General features: G+C 39.8%; 1 protein-coding gene across 2 annotated transcripts in view; it reads left to right on the top strand.

The window, feature by feature from the left end:
• The window catches only part of cadm3 (cell adhesion molecule 3), a 134,735-nt gene that overhangs the window by 98,951 nt on the left and 11,820 nt on the right, over positions 1 to 23,964 (top strand). For both annotated transcript variants that reach the window (XM_086077302.1, XM_086077303.1), the window contains 3 exons: positions 3,520 to 3,657; positions 16,636 to 16,806; positions 17,691 to 17,781. In XM_086077302.1, the coding sequence (XP_085933428.1) occupies positions 3,520 to 3,657; positions 16,636 to 16,806; positions 17,691 to 17,781 (400 nt within the window). The remainder of the gene's footprint in view (positions 1 to 3,519; positions 3,658 to 16,635; positions 16,807 to 17,690; positions 17,782 to 23,964) is intronic.

Below are 23,964 nucleotides of genomic sequence, written 5' to 3'. Positions count from 1 at the left end.
GCCTTCTGTATGCTCTAGCATTAAAAAAAAACATAAAAACGTATAAATATGTTGTTGGAATATTTTTTCATTTTTGTTTAAAAATATATACTTCATCATACATATACATTTCCCAAAATAAAGTCATTCATAAAAAAAATGTGTGTCCAAAATACCACATCATTCACGTAAAACAGACATTTATTCCCAATAATTATTTTTTTCTAATTGTCTTGGTACCAATCCTTGTAGGGTTGGTTCATCACACAGTCAAAGGAACGATTATTTAGTGACCTTGTGAAAGTCACAAGTCGCCCGCCTGCCAAACGTGACTGTGAACTACACTGAGGTATCGATCACATCAAAAGATAACATGCTCAATATTTAATATCGCAACGTTTGATGCTGTGTGTGTGTAAATGTGTGTGCGTGTGCTATGAAGCAGCATTGCATATGAATGAGGGCATCGTAATAGTCCACATACGGACGCGGCTGTCCAGACAAGCACAATGAAAGATTTATGAATTATTCCACGACCGGCTAACGAGGACGCGCACGAGTTCCCCAGCCAGCGGACGTTTCAAAATGACCCGCACGTACGCACACACAAATGTTGTGTTGCCACACTTCATTTCTCCCGCCGACGTTCCCGAGTGGCTCGCTGAGTTTTGACATTTTATAAAATTTGAATGCTTCTCTCGAGTGATGAAAAATGTATGCAAGGCAAAATCCACACAATGTCACTGCTGTCACACACAAGATAAAAAGAAAAAGAAAAAGCACAATTACTTTAATTCCGAGCCACCATTTGAATTGTCTTTAATCCAGCACTGACAAAAACAAACATTTACAAAAGCACAAAATACACTGCATTTTCCTAGGGATGTTCGATACCACTTTTTTTTTTTCACACCGTAGTAGTTGCCGAAAGGGATGGATGGTTAACCGAAATGTAATTGGGATTTAAATTTTGGCTTCTCTCGAAAAACGATTAATGTGCAGCGTGTTTACGAGTTCCCTACGTTGTGAAAGGACCCTAAATGCACCATGTAGCTTGTAGCTAGCCCGAAGCGAATCAGTGTGATTTTGCCATGCCTAAGCGTACTTTGAACTATTTAATGACACTCCGGATTGGAGTTAACTGTAAAACTAAACACGATAAGGACAATTACATACGGCGTGTATTTAAAAACAAAACATGCTTTGTTTTTAAAACATCGCTAGCCTAGCGCTAATGCTAGAGCATGGCACTCATGTGCCAAAGTATTTACCCCCGAAAAAATGTGTTTCCCCTGCTGCCGGTACGCATTTTTTTTCAGTTTTAGAAACAAGGTTTTCTAACAAGAAAAAGTATACAGTATTTATCGCAGATAAACAAAAGAATAGCAAGAACACGTTAGTATTCTGCAATGGACTCTAGGTGCATTTAATGACCACGCACGCAGTAGGAAATCTCAGCATACATAGAAAAAGCTCAAAGGACTGAGGAATGTTAATGTTTGTTTGGTTTTCTTCCACATGTTTAAGGTTATGGTTAGGAACAAGGAATTGCCACTTTCATGTGGTAAAAGTCATAAGATCCCGCGGCAGGGGATACCAATTTTTTGTGGGGTCACTACTTTGGCACAATAGCGGATCTCATTCAAATGCTAACAGGAAGTTAGCATCAACTTTAGGGACTAATAGTGCTTCAAATAACGAATATTCACACACAAATGTTGTGTAAACACATACCCACAGGTAAGATAACACTACTCAAAGGCACAAATTCTTCCCAATTTGTGAAAAACGAGTTATTTTAATAGAATTAAATTGCAACTTTCTTCTGTTCTCATTATAAGCGTGTATACTATGGATGCACAGCACCACACTGCCCCTAAGAGGCCAAAACGCGCAGTTTTAGTATACAGTATTTTTTTTAACTTTTTTTTATTTTAACTTTTTTGAGTTTAAGGAATCACAGAATTTTCTTTTCCTCAAAATAGAAGGATACAAATATAGCCAATGCTTTTTTTTTGTTTATACCAATACACATTTTGACGACATGGCATAAAATACAATTCCTGTGACTTGTGAAAATAACACATGATAAAATAAGTATGATAAATGTAATGCTTAAGTTTGAAAATGAAGAATGAAAATGCAAGAGGCTTGAATTTCATATATTTATAAAGTTGACAAAAAGTATAGTGCTCAAAAGTAAAGTGTTCAACGTAAAAGAGATGAATGGGCTTACGTAAGGCTATGATCATAGTTTTGAGTAGTTGAGTTTTAGTAGTTGAGAAAAATATTACATTTTAAAATCAATGAATAATCGTTTTATTATTCATGATTTCAATCTCAATCAAAATAATCATGATGATCATTTTTCCCATAATCGTCCAGCTCTAGTCATATAGTCGATACTGATGCCACTATTTCTTTTGATACATAAAATTTCCAAACAAAAAGAATGACGAAGAAAGAACCAAATATAGCAAAATAGCATTTTTGCTTAAAATTGCATACATTTAATGGCAATTTTCTATTTTTCTAATTTCTACTTCCTGATCTTAAAACGGCCACAACAGGGCGGCCGATACTCGTATTGGCCGCTATCGTGAGCACCGATACTGTGAAATAAATCCAGATATCAGACTTTAAAAAGGGTTATTTTTAAGAAAAAGAAGAACTACTACAAATTATATGTCAATCATTTTTCTAAAAGAAAATACTTGATTCTCCTAATATTTTCCCTTTCCCAAAATCAACAGGCCGACTATTTTGTCCGCTATTTTGACCGCGTTCCACAATCACCTCCCACCTCTCGCTGACATTTCGAGAGCTCCCGCGAGCTGCTGCTTTTAATTAACTTCCAACTGACAAAAATAAACATTCAGACCAGGCAGGGCGGGGGCGGGCCCGTCCCGCTTGACCGACAACCCAACACTCACCGCTGCCAAAAAAACAAAAATCAACCCCGCAAAAATACATTTGGACTCAAAAGCCACAAAGCGAGCATTTCATTTGCTTGTTAATTACTCATTTATTTCCTGGAGAAATAGGGCACAGCATCCCTTTAAAGACACAAACACCTTCAAAGGCGCAAAAAAAAAAAAATAAAATGCAGGAAATATGGCCACAATTAACTGACAGCCAAAAAGAGCACCAGACAAATCCATACTTGAAAGGCGTGCGTGTGCGTGTGCGTGTGCGTGTGCGTGTGTATGGCACCACAAAGATGATTAGCCCACAATCCAGTCAATAAAGTGCCAGCGTACTTTATTGCTCGTGACGGAGAATCGTCTCACACACACACACACACACATGTACACGCATACACACAAGCTAACCTTTACTTACTGTTGCATTGGGACGAACACGGTGCTTACTACTACTATACACACGTGTAGAAAAAATGACGCCTTCTTCTTGGCACGTACAGCTCGTCTCGATTGCAGTGTTGCACACCAGTCACTACAGCTTTAAAAAAATATATATAAATAAACATTTAGCATTGTTATCACATGACACGTTCTGATTTTGTTTGTTTGTCGTCAGGCGTCCCGGATAAGCCTCACATCTCCGGCCTGGAGAATCCCGTGCAGGAGGGCGGCACGCTCACCCTGACCTGCACCAGCACGGGCAGCAAGCCCCCCGCCAGGCTGCGATGGTTCCGCGGGGACCTGGAACTTGAAGGTGCGAACTGTGTGTGTGTGTGGGGGGGGGTGCGTTTGCCTTTGTGTATTATGAGGACATTTCACCTGAATACACGTAGCACTGCGAGGACATTTTGAATTATGAGGACACAGCCCATGTCCTCATAATTCATTCAATGCAGAAGTGCTTCTAGGGCTGTAGAAGGCTTAAATCCAAAGTTTTAGCCAATGTCCTTGTAAACCATAAATACGTGAATTTATGTGTGTGTGTGTGTGTGTGTGCGCGCGTGTGTGTGCCCGCGTGTGTGTGAGTGTGTGCGTGCGTGCGCGCACATCCTTGCCATATTTCCGCCTGTGCGCATATGTCTGATTTACACCTTCACTTTCTGCGATGAATGCTTTTTCTTAATTGCTTAACTTTAATGAGGTCAACTTTTTGAATCTCTTATGTCATGTCAAGGGCTAAAAGAAAAGACACACAAATAAATTGAGATTCAGTCACTAGTTTGGTCCCTAACATGTCAGAAAATTGGCAAAAATGTGGATAATTGTTTCTCTAAGTAAAAGCAAATGATTTAACAAAATGATAAACAGGCTGCTATCATGGAGGACAACAGAAATTGAAAAAGTTATTTAAACAATTGGTCGATTAAAAAAAAGAAAAAAGACTAGTTACTAGCGTTAGTTAGTTAGTTCGTTAGTTAGTTAGTTAGTTAGTTAGTTAGTTAGTTAGTTAGTTAGTTAGGTAGTTAGTTAGTTAGCCACTTATTTGTTAGTCTTTGTTTTTCCGGGTTTGCAATTAGTGGTTAGTTAGCTAGTTGGCCAAGATTTTGTGTGGTTTACACAATGTGTGCCCAGCTCGTGTGCTGTGTTTTTGCTTTTGAGATGCAAGTGACAGCAACCCAGCGGCTTTTGCGAAAGAGAATATAGTCGGGATAAGCATCCCGATCCGGCAATAAGAAGCTGTGCGGATGTCGGGGATGAAGGGATGAAGGGACGAGGTCGGAACATCCCCCCGCCCGCCCCAAAGCCCCCGCCCCCCCCCCCCCGGGGTTCGTGACTGATAAACGGCGGGAAATGGGCGGCAAGGAGACGTCAGGAGAAGACAAATGAACTGACTTTTTATTCGGCCGCCTTATATTCCGACAAATTGCAGCCATGTGGCTTTTGACCTGCCTCGCTTGCTGTCAGCTTCTCCAGAATGTCCACATAGGCCGGTCTGCTACAGTGTGCTCACATTTATTTATTTTTATATTTATTTTTGAGAAAAGATTAATTTTATAAACAAAAACAATGGTTTATTCTACGGGGGCAAATGTTATAATATTATGAGAATAGTATCTTTTTTTTTTTTTTTATTAATCAGGACATATTTTCAAAAAAAAAATTTTTTTTCAGAAAGTCATTTTTAGAAAAAAATATTTCATTGAAAAACCTGACAAAATCAAAATCATATATTTGATTAAAAACAAATGCTGTGAAAATAATGCAATATTTATTGTAATTAAAAAGTATTAGTAGGTAAAGGTTTAGTTGTTGTCTTTTTTTAATGAGCACCATCTTTAAAAATTAATAAATAAATTAATTAATTAAAATGTATTATTCTAAATTAAATTCATGAACCGCTATGGATATTGAAAAGTTTGTTCATTTACCTAGTTACTTAGCTATAGTAGGCAGTTAATGTAACATCAGTTATTTGGCTGGTTGTCCATGAAGTTAGTTAGTTGGTTGGTTGGTGCATAGGTCTGTTAGTTGGTCAGTCAGTCAGTTTAGTTGGTTGGTTAACTGGTCAATTGGTTATTTGTCATTTGGTTGGTCGGTTAGTTAGTTGGTTAAGCAATCAGTTAGTCATTGCAAAACCAATCGCCACAGGTACGGTGTTTTGGGTTGTTTACTTTTTGAGGGTTCTGACACCACCTGCTGCTCTGGCAGGTCCTCTGTATTTATGGTTATTTGATGACGATGCATCTTTTGCTGACACATGTTCAAAGTGCCTTCATGTTTGCATTTGTATGTATGAAGCAATAGCCGTTATTTGTTGCGTCCTAATGCTTTGGCAATGTTTGGTGTAATTATGGATAAGAATTAATCAAAAAAGAATGGAGTGAGGACACAAAGTGGAGGAGGAGGAGGCGCAGCCTGCCTGAGGACAGATTATCTATTATTTCTCTTAGCGCCGCAACAAAGTCGATATAGCGAGCAAAGGAGCTAGCGAAAGAGAGATGGAAGAGCCCTCGCTAACGCTTCTACTTCGACAAATTGGATTTTTGGGGGGAGTTTTTTCTCCCCAAAATCTGTGAAGGTTTTCTACACTCAAATGTGTCGGACTCGTCTGTTTGACTTACTATGAGATAGGGTAGACAAGGCGATGCCCAGTCCTGTGGTACATTTGGACGTACTGGCGTTATTAGAACCAATATCAGAAAGAGGATTAGTTCCCTAGCTTATTACTTTGTTCATTTATTACTCTCTATAGCTGCTAGTTGGTCAGCTGGTCATTGATCAGGTAACAGTTAGTTAATTTGCTTGTTACTGTCACCTCATTAAGTACTCTAGTTAGTTAGTTAGTCCGTTAGTTAGTTAGTTAGTTAATTTACTTGTTACTGTCACCTCATTAAGTACTCTAGTTAGTTAGTTAGTCCGTTAGTTAGTTAGTTAATTTACTTGTTACTCTGTTACCTTATTAAGTACTCTAGTTAATTAGTTAGTTAGTTGGTTAGTTAGTTAGTTAGTTAGTTAGTTAGTTAGTTAGTTAGGTCATTAGTTAGTTATAGTCATCATTGATCACATTGAAAAAAGAATGGAGGACAGTGGAGGAGGAGTAGAACAGATATTTCTCTTAGCACTGAAAAATTTAGCTAGCCAATTAGTTACTTTCTTACTTACTTACGTATTTGTGTCATTTGTCTGTTAGTCATTGATCAGTTAATTGGTTTGTTAACTAATTTAGGAGTTATGTAGGTTAGCTAGCCAGTTGGTTGGTTGGTTCATTTGGTGCTTATCTGAGTTGTTGGTCAATTAGTTAATGTCAATGTATAGCTGTCAGCTGGTTTGTTGGATAATTGCGTCTATGTGTAAAAACTTAAAGTATGTGTGTGCGTGTGCGTGTGCGCGCGCATCATGCTGTTGACGTGAAGATGGTGTGTGACTGTGTGCGCATGTGTGTGTATGTGCCTACTTGAAGACAGAACGTGACAGCATGTGAGCGTGTGTCTGTCTGTGTGTGTAAAGATGAAGTGTGACGGAGAGTGTGTGTGTGCGTTTGTGTTAGTGACGAGAAAGCATGCATGTGTGGCTTCTCGAGGAGAGAATGACAGCGTGTGTGTGTATTTGTGTATGTGTGTAGTCGCCGAGAGACAGCCTGTGTGTGCAAAGTAAGAAAGTGTGAGCGTGTGTATGCTTGCTCAGGATTCTGCATGAAGAAACAATGACACGTGTGTGTTTGTGTGTGTAAGGGAGAAGATAGCGAAAGACAGCGTGTGTATGTGAAGAGAAAATAGTGTGTGTTTGCGAATAAATGAAGTGTGACTGTGTGTGCGTGTGAGCAAGAGAGATGGTGAATGACGGTATGTGATGAGAAGTGTGTGTGATTGTGAATATGTGAAGCGTGTGCGTGTGTGTGTGTGTGGGGGGGGGTGAAAGAGGGAGAGAGCGTGAGATAGAGAGAGAGAAGATAGCGAATGACAGTTGTGTATGTGACAAAAAGAAATGTGTGTTGTTGAGAATAAATGGGTAGCGCACGTGTGTGTGTTTGTGAATAAATGGTGTGAGTGTTGTGTGTGTGGTGAGGATGAGAGGGAATTATAGCCACCACAGAAGAAGAAGCAGAGGCAAGGTGGCTTTGCAGCTGACTAGATGGGAGGTGGTGCGGGTGTGCAGCGGGTGAATGGGGACGGTGTCAGAGGAATCCACGGGGGGTGGACGGGTTCGGTTTTTAAGTAGGAGCGACTGGAGAGCGCAACAGGAGAGGAGTTAGCGAGAAGCTAGGAAAGCTGATGAAATGGAGCCCGAAATCGGGAAAGCAGATTTAGATAGCAAGATGGAAGTGTGAGCGCGTGCGCGCGTAAAAGAAGAAGCGGCGAGTGGTAATTGAGAAGAATGAAAGGCTAAGAGCTGTGAGGAGTGTATTAGTTGTACCGCGTGAGAGCGCCATGGATCATTTTGTGACATCCTTCCACGTGCCAAATGCAGCATAATGGGGATTAATGGCCACACTTGAGGCCGAAATGGCAAAATTATCGGCCCAGGTTGTCATCATGTGGACAAGGCCAAGTGGGACATGGGGAACTCTTGAACGACGGCTCACGTGACACATTAAACCGGTGCGATGCTGGTGTAGTCATGAGCACGATGGAGCAAAAATAGGCGATGCCTTTTTAACTCATTCGCTCTCAGCCATTTTCACGGAAGCAACCCCCTTCGCTCCCGGCTGTTTGACTGGATTTTGACTGATTTTGAAGGCCCACAGAATATTGTGCTCGATTGAAATAAAAACATGGAACCTACCAAAAGAAACATTAGAGTCTCTTCTTTCATCAGGAAAAAATATATATTTGTATCTGTTTCCGTTGTGCAGTAGTTAGCATTAGAATATAGCTAAGTTTCATCATTATTCACAAATCTGTTTAAAACACTGGGGAAACGAGCTTTTTGCAACATGGCCCTGGTTGATCTCTTATACTCAGCTGTCACCTGTTGGTCGTTTTTTGTAATAACTACCATTGCTTTATTCATTCTCTTCAGTTCAGAGGCTGCATCGAAGACTTCTGTATGCTATAGCATAAAAAATAAATAAATAAAACATTAAAACGTATAAATACGTTTTTGGGATCGTGGCGATATATATATTTTTTTTAGATATGTTTTGGGGAGCAAATAACTTGAAAAGGTGTCTAGCAGATAGGTAACATCTCATTTAAAATGTTAGGTGGCTGGCATAGTCATGAACACAATGGAACAAAAATAGGTTATGTCTTGTTAAAAAATTTAGCTGACAGGATTAGTCATGAACACTGAGGAACAAAAATATGTAACATCTTATCTGAAAGGCTGTGTAGCAGGAAAAGTCATGATAACGATGAAGCAAAAATAGGTAACAAAATGTTTAGTTGACAAGATTAATCATGAACATTAAGGAGGGTAGGAGTAGTCATGAGTACAATGAAGCAAAACTAGATAACGCCGTGTTTGTGGCAGGCATAGTTATGAGTGTGATGAAGCAAAAGGGGTGTGTGGCTTTGACATTGTCATGAGAACGGCAAAGCAAGAATAAGTAAGCTTTTGTTTTAAAAGGCTATGTAACTGGCATAGTCATGAGCACCTTGAAACACAAATCAGTATCATCTTATTTGAAAGGCTATGCGGGTGGCATAGTCATGAGCGCGATAAAGCAAAAGTAGGTAATGACTCGTTTAAAAGGAGTTTGTTGCTGGCATAGTCATGATAACGGCAAAGCAAGAATAAGTAACCTTTTGTTTTAAAAGGCAATGTAGCTGGCATAGTCATGAGTGCAACAAAGCAAAAATCGGTAACGTCTTGTTTAAAACGGTATGTGGCTGGCATAGTCATGTAACGAAGATAAAGTAGTTAACCTTTGTTTTTGAAATGCTATGTGGCTGGCATAGTCATGAGCAAAATTGATTGGAGCAAAAATAGGTAATGTACTGTTTAAAAAATGCTGCTGCTAGGATTAGTCGTGAATCACTAGGAAACAAAAATAGGTCATGTCTTGTTTCATAAGTAACGATGGGAACGAAACACGTAATCTCTTTTTCATAGGGTATGTGGTAGGTATATGCATGAGTGTTGTTTAAAACTGATTTTGTAACGTCACATTCATATTCCAAAATTGATTAAATTAAAAGAAATAAATCTCTTAAAATTTTACACAAAATTTCCCAGAATGACAAATTCAAAGAAATATTGTGGATTTTTTTTCATTAAAAATAATCTTCATATCACATATTTAAAGGCACATATGAGCTGTTAATGGTCATAGTTGGACAAAACTAAATGCTACAAAATGTTATCACCATATCCCAAAATGGGTTAATGTAAATTTTGCCTAGAAATGTTACACAAAATTCCCCCAAATTATGTTTTTTTTTTTTTTTTAAGTGTTCTTCCAAATGTTTCCTATACTGTATATGAAAACTGTATATGACAGCCCTAATATTTCATACTTGAGGGAACGATAGAGCTGTTCTCACTGATATGTCAAAACGAAAACATCAAAGTGTCAAAATAACAAGATGAAGTCATTCCCTTCCAAAACGTAACACGACAGACATTTTGCCGTCAATATTCTCTTGACTTCTTTTTTTCACGCTTCAAATCCTGCTGCGCTTTGGCGGATCAAAGTATTCTCCTCTCAGCTGCGTGGTTTAAAAAAATGTCTATTTGGTTTCAGGAGAACCTCAGTTGGCGTACCAGTACAAAAAAAAAAGCTTAAAATACTTACAAGCTTTATGCTCGGGGTCAAAAAAATGACTTTCCTCTTCGCCGTGACGCAAACCACGAGGTGGGAAAAAAAACATCTCGACTCTCAGCGGTCAAATGTTTTGTTTCTGCCCCCGACAACTTCCGTTGACCTCGCGTTACGGATCATCGCCGCCTGATATCTGCTCTGGAAGATAAAAAAAAATGTTTTGTAACTTTCAAAGATGATGGGGAACCTGTTTTTGTTGTTGTTGTTTTTTAATGCCGACAGGCTTGTAATTATAGAGTAAAAATAAGTGTGGTGGTCTCAAAACACACGATGACAGCTCAGTTTTTTTTCTCCCTGCTAATCCTGCTAACGTGACTAATTAGGTAAAAAGATGACCTCATAAATCAGACGTAATCCCACTTAATGGTGATGACTGTTTGGATTATTATTTGAACGCAACAGAGCAGCATGTTTTAGCACACTTTGCTGTCCCGCGGCCAAGTAGAAGCACCCGCCTACTATTTTTGCGACATGAAAGAGGATGGAAAGAGTTGCCAAGGCGACCCACAAATTTACTTTCACCCCCGCAAAAGATGGTAAAATTTGAATTTTAGACAGAAAACCTGCAGGTTTAACCTCTTGTTTTTGTAAACAAGCAAAAGGTGCAAATAGATGAGACCACCGTTATCCTTTTACTGGTGTGTTCCCCCTGGAGGGTTTCCGTGCACCCTTGTACAGTATATGAGCTCCTTATTGCAAAATGTGCATGTTTATTAAAAAAAAAAAAATTAAATTAAGAAAATAGATCAAACAGAAATCTGAAATAATAAAAAATTCAATACAATAAATAATATAAATACATCATAATGCATTATGTAGATATAGATTTTTTTAAATTATAATCTATTATTTTTCTGGACAAAAAACACTCTTTGGGTAAAACAAACAAACAAACAAACAAAAACATTTAAAAACAATTAATAAACAAATACATAAATAAATAATAAATATGTATTGTGCCGTTCATTTTTTTTAATATTAAAGCTTTTTCTACATCATGGATGCTCCACCAATCTCCAGATGAGTACGAAGAGCCCTGACTGTTTTACTCTGACTGCGCCTATCAACTTTTATTTTCCCTTTATAGGATAGTGTGCGGACCCTGCACACTCCACAGTTTCTTTGGGGAGGGGAGGGGCGGAGTTTTTCTTACCTCATTTGAAGTCATATCCTCCTTTGTCAACTGTGGATGTCGCTTTAAGATCGTACTCGCACGCGCGCCATGAACCAGCCTGACACAGATGCTGCAGTTACGCTCTGGGCCAGAGGTGGCAGTCATGAGTAGAAAAGTGACAAACTGCAAAAAGATCCTTTAGACACTCCAGGGCGGAGGTAACATTCTGTTTAAAACACTTTTTTTTTTTTTTTCAGCATTGGAAGCACTCTCATTGCTCGCCATAAAACTCTAGTAAGCCAGTTTTAATCAAGAGCATGAAATTTGGTAGGGGTGTCTTTCATGATGGAAGCTACCAAAAAGTCTCAAAAAAAAAACACTAAAACAACAGAAGTCTCTCATTGTTGTTTGAATTATCAATTTTAGTCAAATTTTGGCTGCTTCCACAGGTCGTTCAAAAAAAAAAATGGTGGGGGGGGGGGATTTTTTCCATGTGCTACCAAATTTGAAGCTTGCGTACTGAACAGATGAGCGATATCACACATATGTAGACTACATACGCCAGTGCATTGAAGCAGCCCGGCTAACTGGCGGCCATGTTGGCAGGGGCAACGTTCCCATCAAAGGCAATGCATGGACATTGAAATCAAGTCCTAAATTGCTCTTTTCTCAAACGATTATCATGACGTTGACTTTTTTGTCAATGCCAAAATGTGTGCTGATGGTAGGGGACTTAAGAAAAAGCCCCCAAAAAATTATCAGAATTGTTTTACCTGTTCAAAGTTATTCTTAGTTCCTTTGTAGAAATTTTACGACGTGACAGCACAATATGCCGGCATCCTTGTTCCTTCGGTTTTCTTGCCATCCAAATGCTTTGTCACTTTTGCCCAATTTAGGGTCCCCATATATACCCAGCTCAAAGGGGACCTGTGTTCATATCTATGGGCGACGCCAACTACTGAAGAATTTGCGTTTTCTTCAATAGTTCTGGACAGAGAATGGTGGCAAAGTTCAATGACTCGCCATTAAGCATGAAACTCTTGTAATGGCTAATGAATGTTCTTAAAATTTAGGCCATTTGACAACATGAAATTTAATACCAGACATGAGCTGACCTCCAAAAGTCTCAAAAAGCCAGGCCTGAAAACACATTTAAAGGTTTGAAGAGGCCATTTTATTCTCAGTTTGGCCATTCACAGAAGTCCTTCAACGATAAACTCCTATTGGACATTTTGAAAGTACTTTTTTTTTTTTTTTTGTCAGCCTAGAGTTGGACAAATATGTTCTCTCAATAAAATGCCAATGCACGGCGGCTGCCTTGGTCTTGAATGTGGTGGCGGTTTAGAGGACTTAGGTAAGCAATTATAGCTCTTGTTATTGATGTTAGCCAGGCAAGAAAAATATTGAAGGTATTTATATCACTTTACCGCTGAACAATAATTGCAGTTGTTCTCATACGTTTACATACATAATTTTGAAGGTGTCATGATCAGGAGAACACATTTATTTTATTCTCATGGGATTCCAGTGAAACTATACAGTATTTTAGATTAGCACAATCATCAAACAAAACATAGCAATGCAGAAAATAATGACGTTGTCCCTGTTCAGTCATTAGTCATATGTTGCCCAAAATTGTCCGTATTTCATCAATTCTGCCAAGGAATGTAAACTTATGAGCATGACTGGAAATACGCTATTGAAATTAAATGTACATTAAGATGGCTAAGGTAATTGAGGTCAAGGTAAGATGTAGTTTTTAAGGGTATTATTGTTCATTCCTACTCATGTTAAAGCAAGATTCAAAACGCATTGAGGCTCGTGGATGTCTGTGTTTGTCAAATGGAATCCAACTGTTTACTGCCACTGACGAATATATTCGTCAAATAGGTTTTTCAATGAGTGGGCGTGGCAGAGGATCTCGTCCAACTTGTCTATGAAATTTAGGTTTGTAAACCACTGTAATAACCAACATATATATACCCCTTAAAATTGTAGTGGTTTTTTTTTTTTTTGATCAACACAAAGATTAAGATTAGCGGTTGAATCTTGGCTCGTCGCGTTGATTACGAGGGAGAGGAATGCCAACACGATGGAAGACAAACACGTTTAGGCGACTCACACTCAAACATATTATGTATATGTATGGTGTAAACAGAGTATGTGTCACAATAGGTAATTGAAAGTGTGTCACAATTGTGAGAAAAATGACAGCTCATGGAGTGAATAGCGAACGCTATGTGGAAAAGCCCATCATGTTCAATTTTACTCAAGCCTTGAGTCAGCGTTACTGTCGGCACGTTTCTTAGTTGTATATCTGTAAATTAATAATATTGCTGTAAAAATACCTTGGTTGTTTTTGTTTTAGAGTTTGAGGTGCCACACAAGCTAAAAATATATATATATTAGCATCAAAGTCACCGATCTGTTTGATATGTTTGTTTTCACAAAAAAAAACTCAGCTCAACCCATGATCGACTGCTGATTACTAAAGAATGAGAACTCTATTTTGAAAACGACTGGCAGTGAATAAGTAATTCTAAACTTATGAAAGTATTTTATAGCTATGCGATGCTTGGTCCCTAAGCCCTGCGAAAAGAGAGGGCTCACTGCATATTATGTGTATTAATGTCACCAATTTCCCACTCATCTCTGAATGTCCACATCGAGAACCCAATTGACTTTCAATAATATTCTATCCAAGTTACTTGGTTGCCATTTTGAACCTTTTTTACCCCTGAACAAAACACCTCTTGTCGTCCTTGCTAATTATTTTGCGAGGACTTGTTGGCCGTATCCCGACGATCAATAAAGTCATCGCTAATGAACAAAACATTTCTAATCGATGGGATGTGACAAGCGACGACACCGGGAGTTTAATTGAAAGCGAAGTCCGCTTCATCCCGCCCGCCGACATTTAGTCACAGCGTTAATTGTTTGTCAGCGATGCACGCACCTGCGTTTTTTTACGAGCCCTCCTTCCTAAAGTGAGCTTCTTTTTTTTTTACATTTTACTTTCTTATTTGTTTGCCGCATTAGTCAGCACAAAAGAAGGCAGTGGGAGAATATGGCCGGTGCGTAAAGGCATTGTTAGGTGAGGGGTATATGTGGCGTGGCGTGATGGATTGGGGAACAAAACACCCGGGGCGCGCGGCGTTGCTGCGCACCAAACACATTTTTCATTTAATGGGAACAAATGGGCGTCGCCGTTGTGCCGCAGCGGCACAAAAAGTAGAACATTCTAATTAGTTGACAGTGGTGTATGGCATCGGTGGTGCAAGGGAGGTGAGCAAAGTGAAATTTTAAAGGGGGGGGGGGGGGGGGGGGACTTCCAGAGAGTAAAAAAAAAAACAATGTATGTATGTTGTAGTGTTCATAATATGAATAAAATTGCATTGAACTCTAACACTTAGCAATCTAGCATCACCGTGTTTCTGATTAGATAATAATCTAATTATTAGGACAAGTCTGTCTTTAAGGGCCGCCTAAAATATGACCAAAATGATGACTGCTTTGAATAAAAATGGCAGACGTCCCATTCGAATTTCCTCACAAAATCATAAGCTAATGCTAATGTTCTGTGTCCTATGGCAAGTCGTCAAACTTCGTTCCCATGAGCCACCTAAACACAATGATAAAAAATCCTATCTGTCTAGTGTACATGGTTCTAATTTTGTAGAAACTGGGGTAACATCTGTTAGACGAGTTCATCTTTGAAGGACCCCTTGAAATGGGCAAAAAAGACTCTAAGATATCTGCTCTAGTTCTCGTGTATTTTCGGACATGGCTTCTTGTGACATTTTTGTCAGTCTACTAAAAATCGAAATTGCATTTAAATTTCATGTTGCTACATTAAAACTGGCTTTGGGGGCTGAATTTTCCCAAAAAGTCATGAGCTAATGCTGATGTTCACTGTTCTATGGCCTTGCTCCCCTTACAAACAACGACCAAGACTCAAATTTCATGTGGTTATGTTTTGCTAGAAAGAGGGACAAAATATGTTGGACAAGTTCATCTTTGGAGGATCCCTCAAAATGTCCCATAGTAATTTGCTGCCATGCTCCCCCTACGTACAATGACAGAAACTCAAATTGCTGCCAATTCGGCATTTCTTATCTGTCTAATGTACTGCACGTGGTTTTGATTTGACAGAATCCCTAGGACAAGTTGATATTTGAAGTAGCCCTTGAAATGGCCAAAAAAAGACACTAAAATATCTGCTTTGAACTAAAATGGCAGACCACTTGTGTCTTTTCAAATGTGGCCTCTTAAGACTTTTTTGTTAGTCTACTCATGATAGGCATTGCTATTAACTCATTAACTGCCATTGACGGCTATAGACGTCAAAAATTCATTTGAACTATTTCTAATAATTTCAATTTTTTTTCCACTTTTGTTAACAAGAGTATGAAAACCTAAAAATTTTTGAATTGTACATTTAGAACAGATATCAAATTTGTGATTAATCGTGAGTTAACTATTGAACTCGTGCAATTAATTACAATTAAAAAATTTAATCGTCTGACGCCCCTAATTTTTAATAATCTTTTCTTTCTTTTTTAAATTAGGGGCATCAGGCGATTAAATTTGTTTAATTGTAATTATCAACATGACTTCACTAGTTAACTCAAGATTAATCACGAATTTGATATCTGTTCTAAATGAACAATACATTTTTTCATACACTTGTTATCAAATGTGGAAAGAAATGTGAAACTAATAGAAATAGTTTAAATGAATTTTTGACGTCTATAGCCGTCAATGGCAGTAAATGAGTTAAATTTCATGTTGCTAAGTAAAACTGGCTTTGGGGGCTGAATTTCCCCCCAAAATCATGAGCTCAAACTAATATTTTGTTTTTTATGGCGAGTCATCAAACTTTTCTGCCTTGCTCAATCTCCATCTCTCGTGTCTTTTCGGACGTGGCCTCTTGAGACTTTTTTTATGGTTCTACTCCTGATAGACATGATAGTAAAACTGCAACTCAAATTCCGTGTGGTTATGTTTTGCTAGAATTTTAGACTAAATGTCTACAAGACCCCTTAAAATGGCCCAAACCACCTTAAAATGACTGCTTAAGACTTAAAAGGGCAGACGTCCTGTGTCCTATCTTTATTTGTACATCTGCTCATGATATACATGTCTACCAAATTTCATGGACAATATCTGTAGGATAATTGAGTTTTTGAAGATCCAAAGGAAAGTGGCCAAATAGGCTAAAATGGCCACTTCAAACCTTAATGGCACACTTCCTGTGACTTTTCAGTCATATGTAGTTTTGATTTTTTGTGTGTGTCTAATCATGATAGACAAGACTTAAAAATGTCATGTTGCTTCGGGAAACTAGCCTTAGAGGCTATATTTTCCAAATCCGGTGTGGTTGCTCATTTGTCGCCCCCTTTTCCCCGCCTCAGGCCGGCCGAACGTGGTGGAGTCGGTTCCCGACGAGCCCACGTACAACGTAAGCAGCGAGCTGACGCTGGAGGTGAGCCGCGCCGACGACAACCAGGTGGTCACCTGCGCCGTGGACCACCCGTCACTCACCCCGGGGGACAAGAGGAGCGATCAGGCACTCCAAGTCTTGTGTAAGTTACCTGATGGGCAGTGGTGGGAAACGTACCCTCACTTAAGTAGAGGCACAGATACTTTTTTTTTTTTTTTAATCACTGGTAAAAGTAGAAGATTCAACTCCTGAACTTAAGCAGAGTGGCTAGAGAAGCCAAAAATTGTACTTAAGACTTGTGTGTCAAGCAAAAGTAAAGAGCTGTGCTGCACTTTGGAGTGCTTGTTGATAAAACTACTCGAGTACTTACTAACTAGTGAGTAACTTCTGATTTATTTTCTTATCAGCATGAATAGCAAATAGACATAAACATTTTTTAAGTATTGTGCAAATCTATCTATCTATCTAGCTAGCTAGCTAGCTAGCTTGCTAGCTAGATAGCTATCGGAGATATTGAGAGGGAAAAAAATCATGTCATGTTGTGTGTTGTTGTTTTTTTTAGAGCAAGCATACATAAGTAAAGTACAGATACCTGAAAAAAATCTAAAGTCTAAAGTACTGTATTTAGAGTTTATAACAAAGTATTTGCTCTTTGTTTACTTTGATGTTTACCATCACTGCTGTTGGGTGAAAGTGTGTGAGGATGCTGGGAGAGTAAAGGAACCACTTTGTCGTCGAGGAGTGTGACCTGGCGTGTATACATTCAGGTGGCAGGGCTGCCATCGTGTGGCCCCCTCTGGTAATGCCTTTTTGTGTAAGGGGGGGGGGGGGGGGGTTCTGGCTTATGTCATCGTGTGAGGCGGCTGGCAGATGCTAGTCGATGGCGATAGGGTTGAACGAGAGTATCTCCGTGGTGCGCATGCCTGCACTCATTTCAGTCCTGTTACATAACTGTGTTTTTGCATGTGTGCGCGTGCGTGCGTTTGTGTGTGTGCGCGTGTGGGTGGGTGTGCTCTTCATTGACAGATTCCCCGAACGTTCAGATAGTACCCGAGAGCGATCTGCCTCGCGAGGGGGAGAAGTTTCACCTGGAGTGTTTGGGAAATAGCAACCCTGAGTAAGACAACACACACACACACACACACACACACACACACACACACACACACACACACACACACACCCCACACACACACACACACACACACACATGTTATAAATGATTAAAACACCCGTCTAGACACAAAATGCAGTGCCCCACTCACTCGTAGAACAGTTCCACCTCCCAAGCTGAGGTTGTGTGTCACAACAATGGCAGAGATCTAAACTGAAGAAATGTCGACAAAAATATTTTTAAAAAACGTTTATTGATGTTTGGGCAATATATTGAGCTACCCTGATATATTTGATGTCAATAATGGATTTTGATCACCACATTGTCTGCTTCATTGCACTCCTTAAAAAACATCAAAATTGAGTTGTTAATATATTGGTGTCAGAAATGGGATACAAACCATTACCATTAATGGGCATTTTGATCATATTCTCAGACCTCCAGAGCAATCGTCTCAATTACACCCGTCCTTAAAAAATATGAAAATTAAATTAGTTATTTATGGCCAATACGATAAGCCGCCCCGGGGGTGTTAGGTGTCAGAAGTGGGGTTTAAAAAACACCACTGCCTGTAGAGTATTTGATGTCAGATGATGACACCAAATACCTTTAAGACTGGCTATTGTTCAAATTCCTCTTCTGACACCAATTACCCGGACATAAAAAGACTATTCGGCCACTGAAAATGTATGGCCGAAAATTCAGACAAAATAAAATTAAAGCCGAAAAAATATGGCCAAAATGTTGTGGTGACGCAAGCAAAAAAAGTTTCAAGCAAGTGTCTGTTTGAATTAAACAGCAAACGCTGGCTTTTCACCGTGTGAGTTTACATCGGTCGGTCGCAGCAGCTCCCGGGGTCATTGATAGGGGCGTCGCTTGGCGTACAACATTTAAGTGGGTCGAAAAAAGACAGAACTGCCGTGTACTGCAGTACAGGTGAGCCACTCTTTCTCCCGCAGCGCCTTCTCCTTCTTTTTCTTTTTTTTTTTATAAGAGCCCCTCGAACGCTTCCACTTTTTCACCGCCGTGCTAAATACTTTAGCTAATGCTAGCATTATTGCTATCAACAGTTTTAAACACAGAAACACTTACCGCTATCTCCGGGTGGCGGCAGACCTGTACAGGACGCCGTGGCTGGTGCGAAGAAATTTATTTTTAAACGTTGGTGAATATGTGAATGTGCCGATTTATGTGAACGTGCCACACGTATGTTAATCAATATTAATATTAATATAATTATTAATATTAATGTACCATTAGCCAACATGTCTGCGGTGTGGGCACATTTCAATTTATATTGTGCTTGGTTAAAATGCCAGTGCTAAATACATATTTTATAATAATATTATCATTTTGATTAATTATAATAAATGCAATGATCTTCTTTTTCGGGGGGGGGGGGGGGTTTCGGCCAAGCGTTTTTCATTTTTGCCGTTTTCGGTTTCGGCCAAATATTTTCATTTTGGTGCATCCCTAAAAAAGACCAGTCCAGAGTTTCATCACTTTTGAGGACGGGTTCAAATCCCACATCTGACACCAAACACTGTATGTGAAAAGCCATTCATATGTCAGAAATGGTGCACTAGTAAATAACGTATGTTTCGAGGTGTGCCGATGTTGACGTGCTGCCTCTGTGCAGGCACGACTTGTAAATGTGCAGCTGTCAGTCGAACAGAAGGACACACTATGTGCGTTTTCACACTAATGATGATCAATAAACACGAGACGACTGTCGCCCGCTCATCAACGTTTGAATGAATTCCTGAGGAAGCGCCACTTGACCTCGCTGGGGGTCTGTCTGCATTCTAAATGATGGAAACGTCACAAATATCTTTACACATGGGCCACTCAAGACATCAACTCCTGTCAAGGATGTGAAAGTGTTGACTCGACTAGGATTAAGCATGAGGCCTGGGTTCGAATCCCATTTCCGATACCAAATACCCTCGAGTGGCAGTGGCTCATTATATAGGCTATAAACATAATTTCAACACATTTCCAGCTGCCTACTCGATGTACTTGGTGTCAGAAGTGGTTTTGAATCCTTCTTCTGACACCAAATAGCAGTTACATTTGAGTCATTTTTCTTGCAATGTTACGGTGACGCCTCAAAATGCTGAGACACCACTGCCATGAGGTATTTGGTGTCAGAAATGGATTAAAATCCCATTTTATGCATCATTGTAACAGCTATAGATTACGAATGAAAACACGTAATTTTGTGTCATAAGTGGCTGAGCGCGCATGTTTGAGTCATTATTAGCATTGTTACATTACATCAACACGATGAGCTGCTGTTGCCTCAAGATATTTGGAGTCAGGTATGGATCCTACCTCTGACACCAAATAGTGTACTTATTTTAGCCCTTTCAAGCTGTATTACATTGACACACTAAGCCAACACCACCTTAAGGTATTCGGTGTCAGAAGTGGGTAAAATCCTACGTCTGACACCAAATAGGGTGTGTTTAGTTTTCTAATTTTTTGGCCTTTTTTGCATTACATTTACACGGATGCATCAAAACGATGAGCCATCTCCACTTTGAAATATTTGGTGATAGAAGTGGGTTGGACTCCTATTTCTGATTAAAAATAGCATGTGTGTTTATTTTAGTCATTTTTAGCCGCCTGTCCTTAAATGTTACAATGACAAGTCAATCCAATAATCGATCACTGCCTTAAGGTATTTGGTGTGAGAAGTGGGATTCGATCCCATGCCCACCCCATGTGGTATTGGGTCGAGCATCTGTGTTTAGCTGGGTTACAATGACTTGTCAATTCAATGAGCCACCACCACCCCAAGTTATTTGGTATCAGAAGTAGGATTCCATCCAACTCTGCCCATGAGCTATCGGGGTGGCACGCTAAGCTATCGCTAGCCAATGTGTTGATATTAGTCGTTTCAGGTTGTGTAAACAATGATACAACAATCTGATGAGCTGTCCCGAGGTATTTGGAGTCAGAAGTGGGATCAACAAATCGAAACAGTACACCACTGATCCACTAGTTACATGTATTACCTCATGTCATTAACCCCAAGAAATATTAATCGGCCGCCTGCGGGCAGATAAACGAAATATACACAATGTATTGCAAAACTCACAAACTCGGAAACACATCATGAGTCAAATGCACACTCTCTTTCCTTGTGGCCTTTCTGAATTATAGATGAAGCTTCTGGCCACCCGCATTCATCGATCCGCGCTTTCCCGTCCCTCCCCTCCCTATTGGCTCACCTGCCGCCAATTTGCGCCCTTCCATCTTGTCACCCCCCCCCCCACCTCCCACTTACGTCCTTCCCTATAATGATCTCTACTCGGGCCTTTTCCATCATAGCACATACACACATACTCCCTGCTGTCAGTTTGATTGACAGATGGATCAGATAGTAACTGGGGGGTAGGTGGTATGGGATGATGGGGAGGCGCTGGTGGGGGGTGGGGTTGCTGAAATAAGTCAAATTACTCAAGGTGCTAGGAGTCAGAAGTGAGATTTGAACCAGCACTTAGTTTTCTTTACATTCTTTAATCCTAACATAAGTTTTTATTTTAGGTAGGCAGGTTGGTAGGTATGCTGGGTGGGTAGGAAGGTAGGTAGTTAAGGAAGTGGTTGATTAGGTAAGGTAGCTTGGTTGGAAGGACAGTTGGTTGGTTGGCCAGTCGGTTCGGAGGTAGATCCGTTAGGATTGGTGGGTAGATTGGTCGTTAAGTATTGTAGATATACTGTGACTAAGTTATTTCGATAGGAAAGTAGTTTGGTCGGTAGGTAGTTATTTAGCAGGGTAGGCAGGTAGGTATTAGATAGGTAAGTGCAGTGTATCGGGGTAATATGTAGATTGGTAGGAATGAAGGTTGATTGGCCAGTTAGTTGGCTGGTGGGTGGGTTTGTTCAGTTGGTAGATAGGAAAGACAGTTGGTCGGTCAGTTGACCAGCCTATTGGTAAGTATTAATTTAGGTAGGTAGGTAAAATAGTTGGTTGGCCAGTATTTAGGTAGGTTGGTAGATTGGTATTATATATAGGTATAGTTCGGTAAGCAGGCAGAAAACAGTTGGGTCAAAAATGGACCGATCCTCTACTTGGGTCAATTTGACCCAACTTTGAGTCAAGAAATCGTTTTATTTAGTGTAAAACAACTCATAAACATTGATCAGATCCTTTACTTGGGTCACAAAATTTGGTTATTTTGTATAAAACAACCCCAGAAAGTTGGGTCAAATTTACCGTTTAAGTGGATCGGTCCATTTTGTATCCATAATTGGGTTACGTTTGACCCAACTGTTTTCAGAGTGTAAAAAAAAGTTGGTTGGCCAGTAGGTATGTAGGTAGGTAGGTAGGTAGGTAGGTAGGTAAAATGGTTGGTTGGCCAGTAAGTAGGTAGGTTAATAGGTATTGTAGATAGGTAGTTAGGATGGCAGGCAGGCAAGTACAGTAGGTAAGTTGGGAAAAAAAGTTGGTTTGGTAGAAAAGTAGGTCGGTTCGTAGGTAGTTGTTTAGGGTTTGGTAAGTAGATCTGTAGGTAGGTAGATTAGGTCTATCTATAAAACTATCCATCTATATGTGTCTTTGTTTCAAGTTATGCAGATGTAGTACGGTAGGCAAACATTGTTGGCAGAGGTAAAAACAAAACTGAGGATAATATTCATAAGCCATAATAAAAAATAATTAACAGTCGCATAAACGTTAATAATCCCAGAGAAGAAAGAGGGAAGAGGGTCTCCTGCTGGCCGTAAAAGGCGATGGGCTGTTGTTGTGCGAACCCGCCATCCCCCACCGTCCCCCGTCCACCGCCGTCCCACTTGCAGTGACAGATCGTCTGCAATTAAGCAAACAATTAAGTCGGCATTTAGCGTCTGTAAGTGGCTGTTATGAAACATTACGCTCAAAAGTCAATGTGCGTTTTATGGTCCCGGCAGCGGCCTGCTAATCGCTCGGATGTTGCCGATGCCGCCGGAGAGAGAAAAAAAAGCAGCAACCCAGGTCAAGATCTTTAAAAGGCTGATTGTTGCATTTTTTTTAAGGTGATTGTTGCCCTGTAAGGGAAAGAAAAAAATCCTACAATGAGAGCAAATGCTGCACTTTTTTTTCTCCGTTGCATTTCAATGCACTTTTTGTTTATGTGAAATCAGCAAACAGTAATGTCGCACCGGGACGTGCCAGTCAAAAGTGGCTGGCTAAAGTGAAGTTGAGATCAGATGTGTAGGTTACCGACGACAGTAATCCTGCTACTTTCCTGTACAAGTTCTACACGCAACAGGTGAAGGACGTGTCAGGCTTTAGCCAGTTTAGGTAGGACAAGAAAAAAAGTAGCTAGTTATGTACAATAGGTAGGTTGGCATTTAGGCAGGTAGGTTATGTCAGTAGGAAGGTGGGTTGGTAGAAAAGTAGGTCAGTTGGTAGTAAAAGTATTTAAGGGTCTATTTCACTGGTGGGCGTTGCCATGACTGCTGCGACTAATTAGTTAGTTGTGGTGGCTAAGGAGACCAAAATATTGCTTGCGCTCTCACCAGGGTGACGTCTCGTAGTCATGGAGATCAATCTGCCCAGAAGTCGCCACCATGTGAAAGAGCAAAGGTGTCTTAATTGTTAAACCAGGCAAGCTTGGGCTCAGTCATGGGGTCTCTCAGTTAGCTGGTTTAGTGCAGACAGTAGTTTTTAACCATGTTGGAGGTACTAAACCTCACCCTGTTCCTGTGCACATTCAACGAACCCTTCTTTATTAAAAAATTAAATGTGATTTTATTTTATTTTTTTCTAATTCAAGACATAGGTATGGGGTTTACTGGAACAGGGCGAGTAGTCTTTTCAGCAAATGTGGCTCTCTTCACCTTGAATTTATTTTATTTATGTACTTAAGTTCCTTCAGTTTTGCTAGATAGCCAGTTAGTTGCTCCTGACTAGAATTGCTTAACTTGGCATTGCAAATCCTGCAGTTAGTATGCTGACTCCCATTACTCAACATTTATAGAGCACTTTAAAACAACCTCAGCTGTTTGCTTAAGATTTAACCCGGGGCCAGCAGATTGAATGAAAACAACAGAGGGCCCAGAATTGAACCCTGTGGAACACCATACGTTCCGTTATACATGTAAATTCATATTGCGGAAATTTGTCCCACCACTTTCTGTTTTAGCTTGACATAGTATGAAGGTATTACAATCATAAAGAAATCACACAATGTAACATCA

Source organism: Leptonotus elevatus, chromosome 1 (assembly GCF_054856555.1).
Source record: "Leptonotus elevatus isolate MCC_2025b chromosome 1, RoL_Lele_1.0, whole genome shotgun sequence".
Classification (NCBI taxonomy): domain Eukaryota; kingdom Metazoa; phylum Chordata; class Actinopteri; order Syngnathiformes; family Syngnathidae; genus Leptonotus; species Leptonotus elevatus.
Note: the sequence above shows the minus strand (reverse complement) of the source record. Positions and strands in the feature narration are given on the sequence as shown.